This window comes from Pan paniscus, chromosome 23, assembly GCF_029289425.2.
Source record: "Pan paniscus chromosome 23, NHGRI_mPanPan1-v2.0_pri, whole genome shotgun sequence".
Taxonomy (NCBI): Eukaryota; Metazoa; Chordata; class Mammalia; order Primates; family Hominidae; genus Pan; species Pan paniscus.
Window position 1 is genome coordinate 53,983,606 of NC_085927.1, and position 15,073 is coordinate 53,998,678.

The following is a 15,073-nucleotide window of genomic DNA, read 5'->3' on the forward strand; positions in this document are numbered from 1 at the left end:
GTTTTTGTAGTCTGTGTGGTGTGTGGTGTGTGTGTGGTTTATGCAGTCTGTGTGGTGTGTGTGGTTTATGTAGTCTGTGTGGTGTGATGTGTGTGTGTGTGTAGTTTTTGTAGTCTGTGTGGTGTGTGGTGTGTGTGTGGTTTATGCAGTCTGTGGTGGGGGTGTGTGTGTGTGGTTTTTATAGTCTGTGTAGTGTGTGGTGTGTGTGTGGTTTATGCAGTCTGTGCGGTGTGATGTGTATGTGTGTGTGTGTGTGGTTTTTGTAGTCTGTGTGGTGTGTGTGTGTGTGGTTTTTGTAGTCTGTGTGGTGTGTGTGTGTGGTTTTTGTAGTCTGTGTGGTGTGTGTGTGTGGTTTTCGTAGTCTGTGTGGTGTGTGTGTGTGTGTGGTTTTTGTAGTCTGTGTGGTGTTTGTGTGGTGTAGGTGTGTGTTTTCCCTACTTTTCCAAACCATTCTTACATTGCGGACAGCGTCCCAGCTCTGTGATGGTGAGTGAGCTCCTCAGCCTCCCTGAGCTTCTGTCCACAGGACTAAACTGGAGGCGATGGGCAGTGTGAGGACTGGGTGAGATGGCGCACCGAGATCAAGTGGGCAGGGCTCGGCAGGGGTTAGCACTGCGGATGAGGAGGCGGTGGTGGGGCCTCTGGGCCTCCGTGGGGATTCTGCTCCCTGCTGAGCTAGACAGCAGGTTGTGGAGAGAGGGCACCACCCTGGGTGCTTGTGAAAGTGGAGGGTCACCCGCTCCCAGCTGGGCCCCCCAGCCCTGCCCTCTCCGTGTGGCCGTCCCTCCCTCCTTCCTGTGACCCCGTGTGCTGGGACAGTGAGGAGACACCACGGAAGGAAGAAAAGACTCAGCAGGCTCAGGGCCCGCGGGAGCAGCGGCGTGGCCACCCCAGACCTCCTGGGGAGAGGTGTGGGTTGGTGCCTTCATTCACGTGGCAGCTTCCATTCCCTGGAAGTTAGTCCACGGAGACATGGGCATGGCGGCTCAGTGTTGTTCTGCTGGGAAAGTGCCAGCACGCTTAACCAGGGTGCTGTGGGCATGAAGCTTCCATGTGGAGACACACTTAAAATAATTCTTCAAACCTGTCTGATCTCCTTAATGAGAGGAGTGGCTGGCTGCTTTGTGGTGTGGAAGGCTGAGGGCATGTGACATGGAGGCCAAGTGCCATTTGCCCATCAACTGACAGCGTGTTGAATTTCCAGGCGCAGTGGCTCATGCCTGCAATCCTAGCACTTTGGGTGGCCGAGGTGGGTGGATCATGAGGTCAGGAGTTCAAGACCAGCCTGACCAACATGGTGAAACCCCATCTCTACTAAAAATACAAAAATTGGCAGGTATGGTGGCACGCGCCTGTAATCCCAGCTACTCGGGAGGCGGGGCAGAAGAATTGCTTGAACCCAGGAGGCAGAGGTTGCTGTGAGCCGAGGTTGCAGTGAGCCGAGATCGCACCACTGCACTCCAGCAGGGCCCAGACCCTGTCCTGAGTCCCTTAAGGGACTGTTGCCCACTGGCACTTGCTTTATGCTTTACAGCTCTAGCTGCAGCTCCCCCTGCTAAAGGTCAGGGCTTCTGATATTGGATGTTTGTGATTTTGACTTTTCATCTTTTTTTTTTTTTGAGACAGTTTCGCTCCTGTTACCCAGGCCGGAGTACAGTGGCGTGATCTCGGCTCACTGCAACCTCTGCCTTCCGGGTTAAAGCGATTCTCCTGCCTCAACCTCCCGAGTAGCTGGGATTACAGGCATGCACCACCACACCCGCTAATTTTTGTATTTTTACTAGAGACGGGGTTTCACCGTGTTGGTCAGGCTGGTCTTGAACTCCTGACCTTGTGATCCACCCACCTTGGCCACCCAAAGTGCTAGGATTACAGGCGTGAGCCACTGCGCCTAGAAATTTTTAATTTTAATTTTTAAAAAAATTCAAATTTAAGAATTCTGGAGATTGTTTGTACAGTAATGTGAATGCACCTAACATGATTGAACTGGACAGTTAAAAGTAGTTAAGATGGTAAATGTTATGGTATATTTTATGGTATATTTTACCACAATTTAAATTAATTAAAGAGAAAGGTTAGCATAAGCGAGACACAAAAGATAAATGGATATGCGATTCCACTTACGTGAGATACCCAGAGGAGTCAAATTCATAGAGACAGGGAGCAGAATGATTGGTGGTTCTCAGGGGCTGGGGGGAAGGTAGAATAGAGAATTGGGGGACAGAGTGTCACTTTGGTAACATGAAGAAGTTCTGGAGATGGGTGGTGGTGAGGGTGACCCAACAATGAGGATGTACTTAATGCTACTGGCCTGTGCGCTTACACGCGGTTAAGATGGTACATTTCAGCTTATGTATATTTTATCACAATAAAAAATAAGTTAGCAACATTCAAACAAAAACATTTTCATTTAAATAGCTGCATGTGGCCATTGGCTACCATGTTGAATAGCAGCTCCAGAGGCCCCCTGGAGAATGGGGCCACAGTCACTGTGGTCTCTGCTGCAAGACAGAGTGGTGAGGGCCACCAGGTCCCAGCTCTGCACCCTGCAGATTTGAATGAATCCTTCCAGCAGCTGATGCTGATGGAGCACTCACGTGTGCCAGGTGCTTCCTCCCAGCCGTCTCGCTGTGTCTTCACGACAGCCCTGAGTGATGGGAGTCACTACTATCCCTGGGGTCAGGAGTGGGGGACAGTTCCAGAGGCACGGTCCTAGCCAGGCAGCTGCACTCAGCTCCAAACACTCATCGTATTTGGTCTTTGCAGTGCCCCATGTGTTAGAGCCCCCTCCCCTTTTGCTTTTTTCTAGGTTAGGAGCCAGGTCTCAAAAGACTTCACATTCAGGCCTTCACTTGATTCCAGATTCTCCTGCCTAAAGTGAGAGGAGGGATGGATTGCTTTACTTTAAAATATTTCCAGCTGGGTACAGTGGCTCCCAACCGTAATCCCAGCACTTTGGGAGGCTGAGGCAAGTAGATCACTTGAGCCCAGGAATTTGAGACCAGCCTGGGCAACATGGTGAAACCCTGTCTCTACAAAAAATACAAAAATTAGCCGGGCATGGTGGTGCGTGCCTGTAGTCCCAGCTACTTGGGAGGCTGAGGTGGGAGAATCGCCTCAGGGAGGATCACCTGAGCCTGGGAGGCCGAGCTGCAGTGAGCCTTGATTGCATCAGTGCACTCCAGCCTGGGTGACAGAGTGAGACCCTGTCTCAGAAGAAAAAATATGCCCCCCTTAAGTTTGTGCAAAGCATTTGCCAACTCCTTACCCTGCCCGGAAACATCACAAGTCTTTCTCTGCAGTTTGCAGATGGCGTGTACCTGGTTCTGCTCATGGGCCTTCTGGAAGACTACTTTGTTCCTCTCCACCACTTCTACCTGACTCCGGAAAGCTTCGATCAGAAGGTATGTGCATGGTCTCCATCCTTGGTAGGGGCTCAAGAAATGCTCATTGAAATGCAGAGCATAGACTATCCCAGCAGCTCTTCCTGCAGCCTGGCTGCATTCTTCAGAAAGTAAAAAATGCACAAGTGATATTGCAATTAGATGTAACTCGCAGCAAAAGAAATAAGAAGCCCATCAGCCGTCCACAACGCATCCGAGTTTTGTTTGCCACATTTTCTTTGCGGTCTTTTCCATGGGACCGTGTAGTTTTTAATAATTGTGATCACATCTCGGTAGAGTTGTAAACCCTTCCCCCATTCTGCTGCCGCTCCAGCACCTGTGGTTTTCCCTGCTGCTTCCCAAGCTTTCCAAATACCATCTCCAGTGGTGGCACGAAGTCCCACGGATGGCTCTGTTACCAGCGTCTTTCCATTCCCCATTCTTGGGCAGTCAACTTGAACATGTTTCTATTGTTTTTCCCTACTGAAACAACAGAGCATCTTTTTGATACAGATTTTTTTTTTCATTCCTGTGGATTGTTTTCTTAGGAAAATTTCTCAAATAGGGTCAAATTTGGGGCATTCCTTTCAATCTGGGCTGGCCCACACCACCCGGTCCCGCTGTCACTGCCCTCGTGCGTGGGCCTCTCCCTGCTGTCTGCCCTCTGTCCAGGGCTTCCCGCAGCCAAGCCTCTCACAGCAGTATTTAGCACATTGCCTTTAAAAACTTGGCCATGGATGGTCTATGTTGCTTTGGATTCATGGGCATCTGTCATTTTATTTTCCCAAAGTGTTAGACCCATGAGTCAGGGAGGCAGACAATGTAAGCTGGTGGCGGCAGCCAGAGAAATAGCAGAAATGGGGCCAGTGTTTATCAATCTGCCCACTTCTGGCACGTTGCAGTCTGTTTGCTTGTGGCCAAATGTTGTTCCTATCTTGCCTGCTGAGATGGAATCAGGACAGATTAGAGAGGTCTTGGCACATGGAGTCCATGTTGAATAGAGAGAGAGAGAGCGAGCGAGCAAGAGGGAGTGCAGAGGGAATGAGCAGAATTGTGCAGAACTCACCAGGAAACTCACCAGGTGCCTGTGCCGTCATCCTGGAAATGAAAGGTCAGACCATCCAGCGAAGAAGCGCATGCATTTCCAGGCCCCGATATGGCTGGTTGCAGACACATTGTTTTGGAGAGATCTTTTCTTTCTTCAAACTAATAAGAACGCTGGCGAGAACAGTGAGTTTAGCCAGGAGACCTAGAGCTGGTTTCTTTCCAAGACAAGGCTTTGTACAAATGTCAGAGGCATCATCTCCTGGGCCCTGGCCTTCTTCCCTTTGAAACTGGGATGAAAGTCTTTGACAATTGCTGCCCTGGCCTGCGAGGCTTGAGGAGGCTTGAGTCATCCGCCTTCCCCTCTGAATCGGAGCGAGGAAGGGAAGGCTATTTTCAGGTATAGCATGCAGCACACCATTCATCCTGTTCACTCAGGAGAAAGGGAGCCTGGGGTGGCGGTGTGGCTCTGCGGGTGGCTGGAACACTCTCCTTCGGAGGATGGGAGGCTGTCAGTAGTTCCTCCTCCAGCCCCTGCCTTTTTTCCCTTTCTCCTCATGGCAGCTGCTGGCAAGGTCTTCATGAGCCCATAGTATTTATTATCTACCTTGTAGTCTTCATGAATCCTGGACAGGTGGGTGGTCCCTGCTGTGGAGGACTCACCCACTTCAGGCTGGGCCCAACACCCGTGTACTCAAAACTGCTTGCGGATGGGACGTTGATGGCATCCCTTGCTAATGTCTCCTGTGGGCTGAGACCCCAAGGTGCGTTTGCTCTGGCCCTGGGAATCCTGACAGCTGCAGCACATTTTTGGAGGGGGGACTGAGGTTCAGTGAGCAAAACCAGAGATGCGTCGTGAGCTGCTGTCCCCAAGGGTAGTAATGACTTATGGTTCAAAACAATTGCATTGGATTTAAAAAATCTCACACTGGACAGCTCAGAGCCTGTAGGCTCATGCCCCGTGAGCTACCTCAGAGGCATGAGTGTGGCCTTTGGTTTTTTGTTGCAAAGCCACTGTTTGAGCCTTACCCTGCACTAGCCACGTGCTGAGCACCTTGCACCCAATGGTCATCATTTTGGGAGACTCTGCAGGCTCCCTCTCTCTGTCGAGTGGGGTGCATCCTGGAGACGTGGAGATCTTTCCTAGAAGAAGACACGAGTTGCTTCCCCCTCAGCATTACTGGATGAGGACAGGGAATCTCGGGAAGGCTTAGAGACCAGCCCAGGGTTGCACGGCCAGCAAGGGCAGAGCCAGGAGGGTCGACTCCTATTCCAGAACCCTCTATTCTTTCCTCACCTGGCCAAGTTGATTAAAACCTTTTGAACTGCAGAGAGAAAGGATTTCTGCCCATGTGGCTGGCTCGAAGCAGGTGTGTATATGGCCTAGTCTCTGCTGGGCCTTGGGGCCTCCTACTGCAGTCACAGCTGGGGTGAGCGGTCCCCAGGCCTCGCCAGGAGCCGTGTGCTGGGTATCCAGGGACCTAGGCTCAGGGGACACTTCTCTGCCTGGCATGAAAGAGGGCTGGGGGAGGAGGCATGGCCTTGAGAGATAACAGGCATGGGAGGGTGGCAATTTCCTGCCTGGCATTTCCTCAGCCTGAGAAGAAAGCAGAAGGAAAATCTCACTTCAAAACCACTTACTGTGGGGCCGAGCGGCTGCAGAGCAGTAAGGCTTGGAAGGGGCTTTGTGCTCCCCTTAAACTGTTCTCTCATGGTGTAGGGGTGACCACCTCGTCACCCGATCACACTCTCCAGCCGTCTCTGAGTGTCTCTGCGTGTCATGCATCTCATCCCCAGCCCCTCCTGAGCATCCACTCCCTCAGCGTGGAAGAGGATTCCTCAGGCTTAAGAGGTGCACGGGAGAGGCACGTGAAAACACCGGTCCAAATTGGTGCTGACTTTTACAATGGAGAAGAATCTTTTCTTAAAAGAAAAATCTTTTCTCGCTATTCCCCCTCTTTGCTATCCTGTCTCCATCTCGATTTGGGGTCAAGCCTGTTGTGTGTGTGTGTGTGTGCATGTGTGCATGTGCATACGTGTGTGTGAGCTCATTTGATGATATGGACAGTGGTCAGCTGAAGGGACCTGTGTTGCCAGGGGAGTGGAGGTGGGAGGCTCTTGGAGGAGAACGGGCACAGATTCTATGTTTCAGTCCTGGTTCCATGCCTGTGAGCCCTGTGCCTTGTTTTTTTTCTTCGAGGCGGGGAAGGAATCTCACTCTCTCACCCAGGCTGGAGTGCAGTGGCTCGATCTCGGCTCACTGCAACCCCTGCCTCCTGGGTTCAAGCGATTCTTCTGCCTCAGCCTCCTGAGTAGCTGGGATTACAGGCACATGCCACCATGCCTGGCTAATTTTTGTATTTTTAGTAGAGACAGGGTTTTACCATGTTGGCCAGGCTGGTCTTGAACTCCAGACCTCATGATCCACCCGCCTCAGCCTCCCAAAGTGCTGGGATTACAGGCGTGAGCCACTACATCCAGCTGCCCCATGCCTTTTTAGGGCACCGATGTCCTAGCCCATCTCAGCCCAGCACCACCCTCCTTTGTGAAGGAAGATGATATCCACCTCGTACAGGGCTGGGAGGGGAAAGGGAACCTGTATGGAATACACTGACCCCATGGTGGATGCCCAGCACCCGCAGGTCGCTCCCTGCTCTCTCCTTAGGGGAACTGCGTTCTGCACCCTCTGCACGGGCCGTCCTCACTCCTCCCCCATTGCCAGTGTTTGGCCATCCTCAGGCCCAGCCCTGGTGCAGCACTCCCGCATCTCCAGGCAGGCTGTCCTGCAGGGTTGGGGTGTCTGCCATGTGGCCCAGTGTTCCCGTTGGCAGTTTCTGAGTTGGCCTCTGGAGCAGGGTCTCCGTCTGCTGCACCCCCGCCCCTGGGTGGACATGGCCTGCCCTCCTGCCGGGCTGTGTCTTCCCCACTGACCCTATGACTAACCAGACCCTCTTGCGGTTGGCGCTGGCAGGTCATTCGCCCCTTTGCTTCTCTGAGCACAGGCCGTGTGCACTGTGGAAGCTTTTCCAAAGCACCCCACACTGTTTGCCAGTGTTGTTCGTTTGATTAACTCAGGGAAGACTCTTTTTCCTGGTTAATTATTAAATTACATTGCAAGTAAAATTGTTCTTGTTTCTGATTCATTGGCCTCAAAATCATGAAAATATGATCGTTGAAAGGATTTTTTGTTTGTTTGCTTGTTTTTTTGCGACAGAGTGTTGCTCTGTCACCCAGGCTGGAGTGCAGTGGCATGATCTCAGCTCACTGCAACCTCCGCCTCCTGGGTTCAAGCGATTCTCATGCCTCAGCCGCCCAAATAGCTGGGATTACAGGTGTGCACCACCATGCCCGGCTAATTTTTGTATTTTTAGTAGAGATGGGGTTTCACCCCATTGGTCAGGCTGGTCTGGAATGCCTGACTTCAACTGATCCACCTGCCTCGGCCTCCCAAAGTGCTGGGATTACAGGTGTGAGCTACCACGCCCAGCCAGGATGTTTGATTACTAAGAGCCCTGAAGTCCCTTGCACTATGACACCTGTGCTTGTTTGCTGTTTGTTTGTTTGATGTCCCCTCCTCCCATCAGCCTTGGCTTGCGGCAGGTGGGTGGCTGGATATAATCTGGTTCATTGCCGGCATCCCTCTGAGTGGTCTTTAAACACAGCCCAGAAGGCTTTAATTTTAAACCTGTTCAGCCATCATTAGCAGAATAAAAGCTTCAGGTACATTTGGGGGCTGAGGAGTAATAGACCCTTTAATTTCAGGGGAAGTCACGGTAGGGCGGAGGTGGCCACGTTTCTGCAGCATCTAACAGGACTAAGGTCCTGCAGGCTGACGCTTGCAGCCACCATCGGTCTGACTTCCGTTCTGACTGGTCCACTGTCCCTACTCAGTGCTAGGGCCCTCCCTCCCCTGAGGGCACCCCATCCTGCAGAGACACAGCCTCACGTGCAGGTCTTTACAGCCCTTCCTGGGGCAGTGCCAGGCCTGCGTGCCTCTGCACGGGACTCATCCTCTCTGGGCCTCAGTTTCCCTGTCTGTGAAATGGGGTCACTGTGGGCCAGGCGCAGCGGCTCACACCTGTAATTCCAGCACTTTGGGAGGCTGAGGCGGGTGGATCATTTGAGCCCAAGAGTTAGAGACTAGCCTGACCAACATGGCAAAACCCATCTCTAAAAAAAATAATAATAATACAAAAATTAGCCGGGCACAGTGATGCGTGCCTGTAGTCCCAACTACTGGGGAAGCTGAGGCAGGAAGATGGCTTGAGCCTGGGAGGTGGAGGTTGCAGTGAGCTGAGATCTCGCCACTGTGCACTAGCCTGCGCTCTAGACCCTGTCTCAAAAAAAGTAAATAAGTAAATAAATAAACAAAGAAATAATAAATAAAATGGGGTCCCTGTGACTTCTCATCATGTGGCTGGCATCTGCGGCAGAGCAGGCTCTTGGTGGCCGTGAGCCCTCGCGAGCAGGCCGGGCACCTCATCCTTCCATCTCTCAGCCCAGATCACTGGTGTGAGGGGTGAGAACCACCTAGTAAGCGCACGTGGCCCTCCGCAGACTTCCTCACCCATCTCTGCCCACCCTGTGGCCTGCCCCGGGCTCACTGGGTCCTTGTGGACGTCAGCGTTGCAGAGGCTCGGTCCTGTCCGTGCCGGCTGTCCTCCAGCAGTGGGCAGTGTGTGGGAACGACTGTTGGACCCCCACGCTGACCCACCCCCTTCCTTGGCAGGTCCACAATGTGTCCTTCGCCTTTGAGCTGATGCTGGACGGAGGCCTCAAGAAACCCAAGGCTCGTCCTGAAGGTAATGCCCCTGGCTCAGGTTCCCCCGGGAGAGGTGCGCACGGAGGGGAAGAAAAACGGGTCCTAGAAGTGGCTGGAAGGCTGTCATGTTGTTCCCCAGATGGGCCCCACGTCTCTGGCTCTGGGGCAAGGGTCTGCCAACCCCAGCTCCTCAGTCTCCTCATTTTGGGAATGAGGACTTCGCTGGTGGAGCTGGCAGTGCCGGTTCTTTAATAACCACTTGACTTTGAAGGACGTGGCCTCTGCCCACAGACCTCAGGATTAAGTGCGTCTCTAGCTGGCCACTCAGGCTGGAAATGCAGCTTCGTGCCCTGAGAAGATATTAAAGGCTTACTCAACTGTAATGACCGTTGGGCTGGAGGTCCCCTGATGCTCAGCCAAAGGCAGTACTTGGTAGCAGGGACTTGGCACGCTCTGCGTGGGTTGGAGCTGGAGGCAGGAGGCCAGCAGAGCCGGGGCAGGCGGTTGCTTCCCTGTCCCCCCCTGGCTCCTGTGCCAAGTTACCTATAGGAGGACTCTCTAACCTGAGTGAGCATCACAGTTCCCCAAACACACTTCCTAGGTGCTTGGGGACAGCCAGGCTCAGCGGAACATGGGTGGCGCTGCCTGTGAACCCTGCTGGAAAGTTACAGGGCAGAGCCGAACATTAAAGGCTTTGACAAGTCCTATATGAAGACATCTGTTTGCCTCCATCAAAACCTTTGCCATGCAGGAGGAGCCCACAGAACTCAGACACTGTGGTTTAGTGCCCTGGGCCCCCACTTTGACTGTGGCCCCCTACCTAGCCCTGCTCCCTCTCCTGAGTCCCCCATGGTACTATATGAGTTGGGAGCCCATGATGCTTCCTACACCTGTTGCCAGCATCCGCTCAACGGCGGGCTTTGTAGAGTCTCCAAAATAGCTAGAAAATGGATCCTGTCCCTTCCATCTACCCACTGCAGCCACCGCTTCCTGCCAGTCCACGCGGAAGGTTCCTGGCCGGTCCCTTCCTGCCTGTTCATCCTCCTCTTGGGGTTTCACAGGACAATTTCACACCCTCCTGTCTCGTGTGTATGGCTGTTTATTCTTTTTTGTTTTGAGACAGGGTCTCACTCTGTTGCCCAGGCTGGAGTGCAGTGGTATGATCACAGCTTACTGCAACCTCTTCCTCTTGGGTTCACAGCATCCTCCCACCTCAGCCTGTCGAGTAACTGGGACTAAGGTGCGTGCCACCATGCCCGGCTAATGTTTTAACTTTTCTTTTTTGTAGAGACAAGGTCTCACTATGTTGCCCAGACTGGTCTCGAACTTCTGGGCTCAAGCGATTCGCCCATTACAGGCACGAGCCCCCATGCCTGGCCTTGTTTATTTTTTATTGTCCCTCCCTCCCCACTAGAACAGAAGCCTCAAGGGAGCAGGGCTTTGTCCCCTGCATGCCGGTGCTGAGAATGATGCCTGGCCTGGAAACTGCTCGACAGCACTGGATCAAAGCACACATCCAGCGGGGAGTGTGGCGAGCTGCTGCCTGTAGAGACCGGCCCGGCCTGGGTCTCCGGGACCCCTCGTTGCTGCTGCCCTGCAGCCCTTTTGTTGCTGCGAGGCAGGGCCATGAGGGAGTGGCTAGGGGCCCGAGGGATGCTGCTTTGCCTCTCCCCAGCTGTGCATCCTTGAACAGGTTACTTTGCCTTTCTGTGCCAGGGCCTCCTCATCTGTTGAGGGGAGTGATGATGGCACCTGCCTCCACGCGTCATGGGGTCGCTGGGTGGGGGGCAGATGTTCATCACACAGGACTTGTCAGAGCCTTCACTGTTCAACTCTGCCCTGTAACTTTCCAGCAGGGCCCACGGGCAGTGCCATCACGTGCTGCTGAGCCTGACTGCTCCTGAGCACCTATTACGCTCAAGTGAGCTGCTCCCATGAGCACTGGAAGAGGGTCCTGCCCACAGAACACACCAGGTCCCTGCTGATGGTGGCTGCTAGCTCAGCGTTAGTGTCTGGTGGGTCGCACACTGTCAGGGAGGAGAAATCCTTGCTCATGTCCACTGTGGGCTTGGCTGGGGCTTCCTTTAGTTTCCTGTAGCCCAAAGCCTGGGCCCTATCTGCAGCATGGGGTGCTTCCACCGTACCCTCAGAAGAGCCCCTGGTGGCCCTTGGCCTCTGAGCTGCTGAGGGAGCCCTGCTTCTTTGTCCTCCCGAACCCCTGACTTTTTTTTTCTGAGGCAGAGTCTTACTTTGTCACCCAGGCTGGAGTGCAGTGGCGCGATCCCAGCTCACTGCAATCTCCGCCTCCTAGGTTCAAGCAACTCTCTTGCCTCAGCCTCCCAAGTAGCTGGGATTACAGGCACCCGCCACCATGCCTGGCTAATTTTTCTATTTTTAGTAGAGATGGGGTTTCACCATGTTGGCCAGGCTGGTCTTGAACTCCTGACCTCAGGTGATACACCTGCCTTGCCCTCCCAAAGAGCTGGGATTACAGGTGTGAGCCACCACACCTGGCCCTTTGTCCCGTTTTTAAGGAGTGAGGCAGGAGCCCGTCCAGAGGCCAGGATATCCTCTGATAGGCCGGCCTCCTAGGAGGGTGTTTGCCCCTGAGCCCGGATGTGTTTCCTACCCATCTGCCGCTGGACGACACATTAGGGAACCCACCACGGACGTGTGGAGACCAGGCCAGAGGCAGAGGCACTGGTCCAGGGCAAATAGCAAGTTCTGCAGCCTCCCAGGCAGGGTCCCTTGGGTATCCCAGGGCCTCTGTCCAGCCCAGGCAGGGGGCAGAGCCGGTCTGCAGTGCTCATTAGCACCTTCGCTGGGCCAGCACTGGGCAGGGGCCAAGCCGCAGAGATTTATGAGATGGGGTCCCTGCTGGGCCTCTTTATTTTGTGGCTGATGCAATGAATGAGAGACTTTTCCTTCTTCATTCAAAATCAGCTGGGGAGCAAGAATCCGGAGGTAACAGAGATAAGAATGACACGGAGAATGGGGTGCAGTGGCTGCGGTCTCCCTGACACCCTCCTCCGAGCTAGGCAGACTTACCTGGGTACCCAGGGCTGGTGGGGAGGGAGGCAGTGGCTGTGGCCTCCCATGCAGGCCTGAGACTGCCCTGTTGGTCACCACCCTGAGGAAGCAGAGCAGTCCCATACCCCCTGCACGTGGGCGGGTCTGAAGAGCCAGGCCCGCACCTGGTTCCCTAGGCCCCCAGCAATGATGGGCATCCTGGCCCCCTGCCCCCTTGTGGGGACCTGGCGGAGACTCCAGTGGGGTCCCCGACCCTGCTCTTAAGGAGGCCCCTTGCCCGGGAGAAAGGCTTGTGGCTCGCTCCAAATTCACAGAGCCGAGTGCGGAGCTCGATGGTGGGGTGGGTGTTTGGGGAGCACAGAGGGACTGAGGTTCATGGGTCACAGAACGGGATTCCTGTCCCTGGGCGCAGGTGCTAAGGGGTGGCTGTGGTTAGCAGGTCTGGCAGGGGTGTGAGGGTTGAGTTCTGTTTGTCCAGCGAGGCTGTCTCGAAGTTCTCAGAGCTCAGACCTGGGGGCTGCTGCGTGGGGGCATCGGTGTCAGGCTGCTGCTCTGGTCTCCCTGTGAGTCCACCATGGGAGTGGAGTCAGAGGGGGCCAGGAGGTGATGGCCCCCACCCCTGGGAGCTCCTCTGTCCTTGCTGCCCCCCTCGCCTTGGCCACCTCCAACTCCATGGCCGCCATTCTCCCTCCCCTGCCTCCACTGGGCTGTTGGGAGCTGGGGTGGACTCTTCAGGTCAGGGGGAGACCCTGGGATCCCCGACAGAGCCCCGGGTGTGTCCCCAAGCCCGCTGAGCCGAGTTCCCCGACAGAGCCCCGGGTGTGTCCCCAAGCCCACCGAGCCAAGTTCAGCCCTGCTTTTGCTCTGACAGCACACTCGTGGGCAGGTCATTTCTCCATGTGAGTCTTGGTCCTCTTTGTAAAACGAGAGGGAAGGAAAGGAGGCTGTGCAGGCTCTGATGAGGGTGTGCGAGTCGAGAAACTCCACGCCCAGTGCCAAGGACAGTTGCTGATTCTTAGCATCCACCCCACCTGCTCTCTCAGTAACCGATGTCGTTTCTTACGCTTGTGATCAGGACTAAAGCACAGGGTCATCCCATGGCTGCTTTTGGATCACAGGGAGTCAGGACTCCAAGGGCCTCGAGCGTTATCTGGTCCAGGCCCATTTTACAGATGAAGGCACTGAGCCCCAAATCACGGAAGTCACTTAGAGGTCACAGAGCAAGTGAAATGAACAAGGTGTCTGATTCCCAGGAAGGTTCTTGTCCACATAAAGAAAGTGGCCCAAGACTTCCGGGGCCCCAGAGGGAGCTGTCGGGTCCATTAAATGTTACTGGGGTTTTTGGTCCCGGTAAGTGTCATTAGCCATGTCCCCCAACCGGTTCTTAGACATGTCCTGATGCAGATCCAGGAGGGGCTGTGGGAGTGTCTCTGTTCTTGTCACCCCAGGTGCCTGTCCCCGCAGGGTGTCAGCCCGCGCCAGGAGCTCTCACACAACCTGTGTGTCTGGGGAGGCACTGCCCAGAGCGTCCTGGACACGGTGGTGGCCAGTCTTTAAGGGGAAGCGCTGTGTGTGGATGCGGCAGCTGGTGTCATGCTGGAGACGTGGCTTCTGAGAGTACCTACCGCAATGACAGGAGGATGGCACGCCTCTGAAGTTTCTCTGTTTCCTTCTGCAGACGTGGTTAACTTGGACCTCAAATCCACCCTGAGGGTTCTTTACAACCTGTTCACCAAGTACAAGAACGTGGAGTGACGGGGGAGCTGTGGATGGTGGCAGGAGTGTCCCAGCAAGAAAGGCGGCATCCGTCTGTGCCCTGTGCCTTTCCAGGGAGCCAGGTGCCATGGGCTTCTGGTCCAAACTGTGTTGACTGTCATCCCCACCCCACCCCTACCTCACGCCTGCCCCACCCCCTGCCTCTTTTGGTTGTTGTTCTTAATCTCCTCTCCATGTAGTTCCCAGTGGGCAAGAGCCTTTGAAAATGCAGGATTCTAAACACTCGTGCTTGCGTTTGAGGCCTCGCGTCACTCAGTTGCGTGGGATGATGAGTCCGTTGTTGTCTGCCTTGGCTGAAAGATGAAACAAAGCCTGAACCCCAACCCCCAGCTGACTGAGAGCACCCTGCATTCTGCCTCATGGTGCAATTAGCGATCATAGGCCTTCAGAAGTACAACATCAGCTCAGCAGGAACGCCGGCTCCCCGAGGACCCGGGCTTGACGATTCACTGGGGATCTCCTGGGCTGGGCTCTCCTTGGAAGTGAGGCCTTTTATTAAAAATAAAAGGGTTTTGCAGTTTGAAAAACTTTAAAGTCCCAGAAGCTTAGATGTGACATGGGTGTCCTCCACTCACATTCCTATCACTTCTTGGTCACTCGTTTTAATGTAGCTTTTGCACAAACATCCAAGACTCAGGATGGCCCAGCTCCCACAGTCCTTGAAAGGAGCTGTTTGCTGGGGACGTTTCTTAATTTCTTGCTGTGGTTGAGGGGCTGGGTCTGGAGATGCTCTAATTGTGCTGCTTGAGACAGCTTGGGTCACAGCTTTCCCCTTCAGAGGCCCTTTTTGGGAATGAATGCATCTTTGGAAACTTTAAAATGAGGGGGTGCATTGGTTCACTGGCACTGTGTAGTAAAGTGCCACAGGGGAGTGGCTCAGACATCAGAGAGTTACATCCTCAGGGCTTTTGCCTTGGCTTGTAGATGCCGGCTTCTCCCCGTGTCTTCACATGGTCTCCCCTCTGTGTGTCTGTGTCCTCACCGCCTCTTTTATTTTATTTTTTATTTTTATTTTTATTTTTTGAGACAGAGTCTCGCTCTGTCACCAGGCTGGAGTGCAGTGGTGCGATCTCAGCTC

The 15,073-nt window shown here is 54.1% G+C and overlaps 1 protein-coding gene across 8 annotated transcripts in view; it reads left to right on the forward strand.

The window, feature by feature from the left end:
- The window catches only part of PARVB (parvin beta), a 144,795-nt gene extending 130,273 nt beyond the window's left edge, over positions 1–14,522 (forward strand). For all 8 annotated transcript variants that reach the window (XM_034948616.3, XM_034948618.3, XM_055105428.2 and 5 more), the window contains 3 exons: positions 3,303–3,404; positions 9,157–9,229; positions 13,898–14,522. In XM_034948616.3, the coding sequence (XP_034804507.1) occupies positions 3,303–3,404; positions 9,157–9,229; positions 13,898–13,974 (252 nt within the window). In that variant the 3' untranslated portion in view covers positions 13,975–14,522. The remainder of the gene's footprint in view (positions 1–3,302; positions 3,405–9,156; positions 9,230–13,897) is intronic.
- Positions 14,523–15,073: the final 551 nt, after the last annotated feature.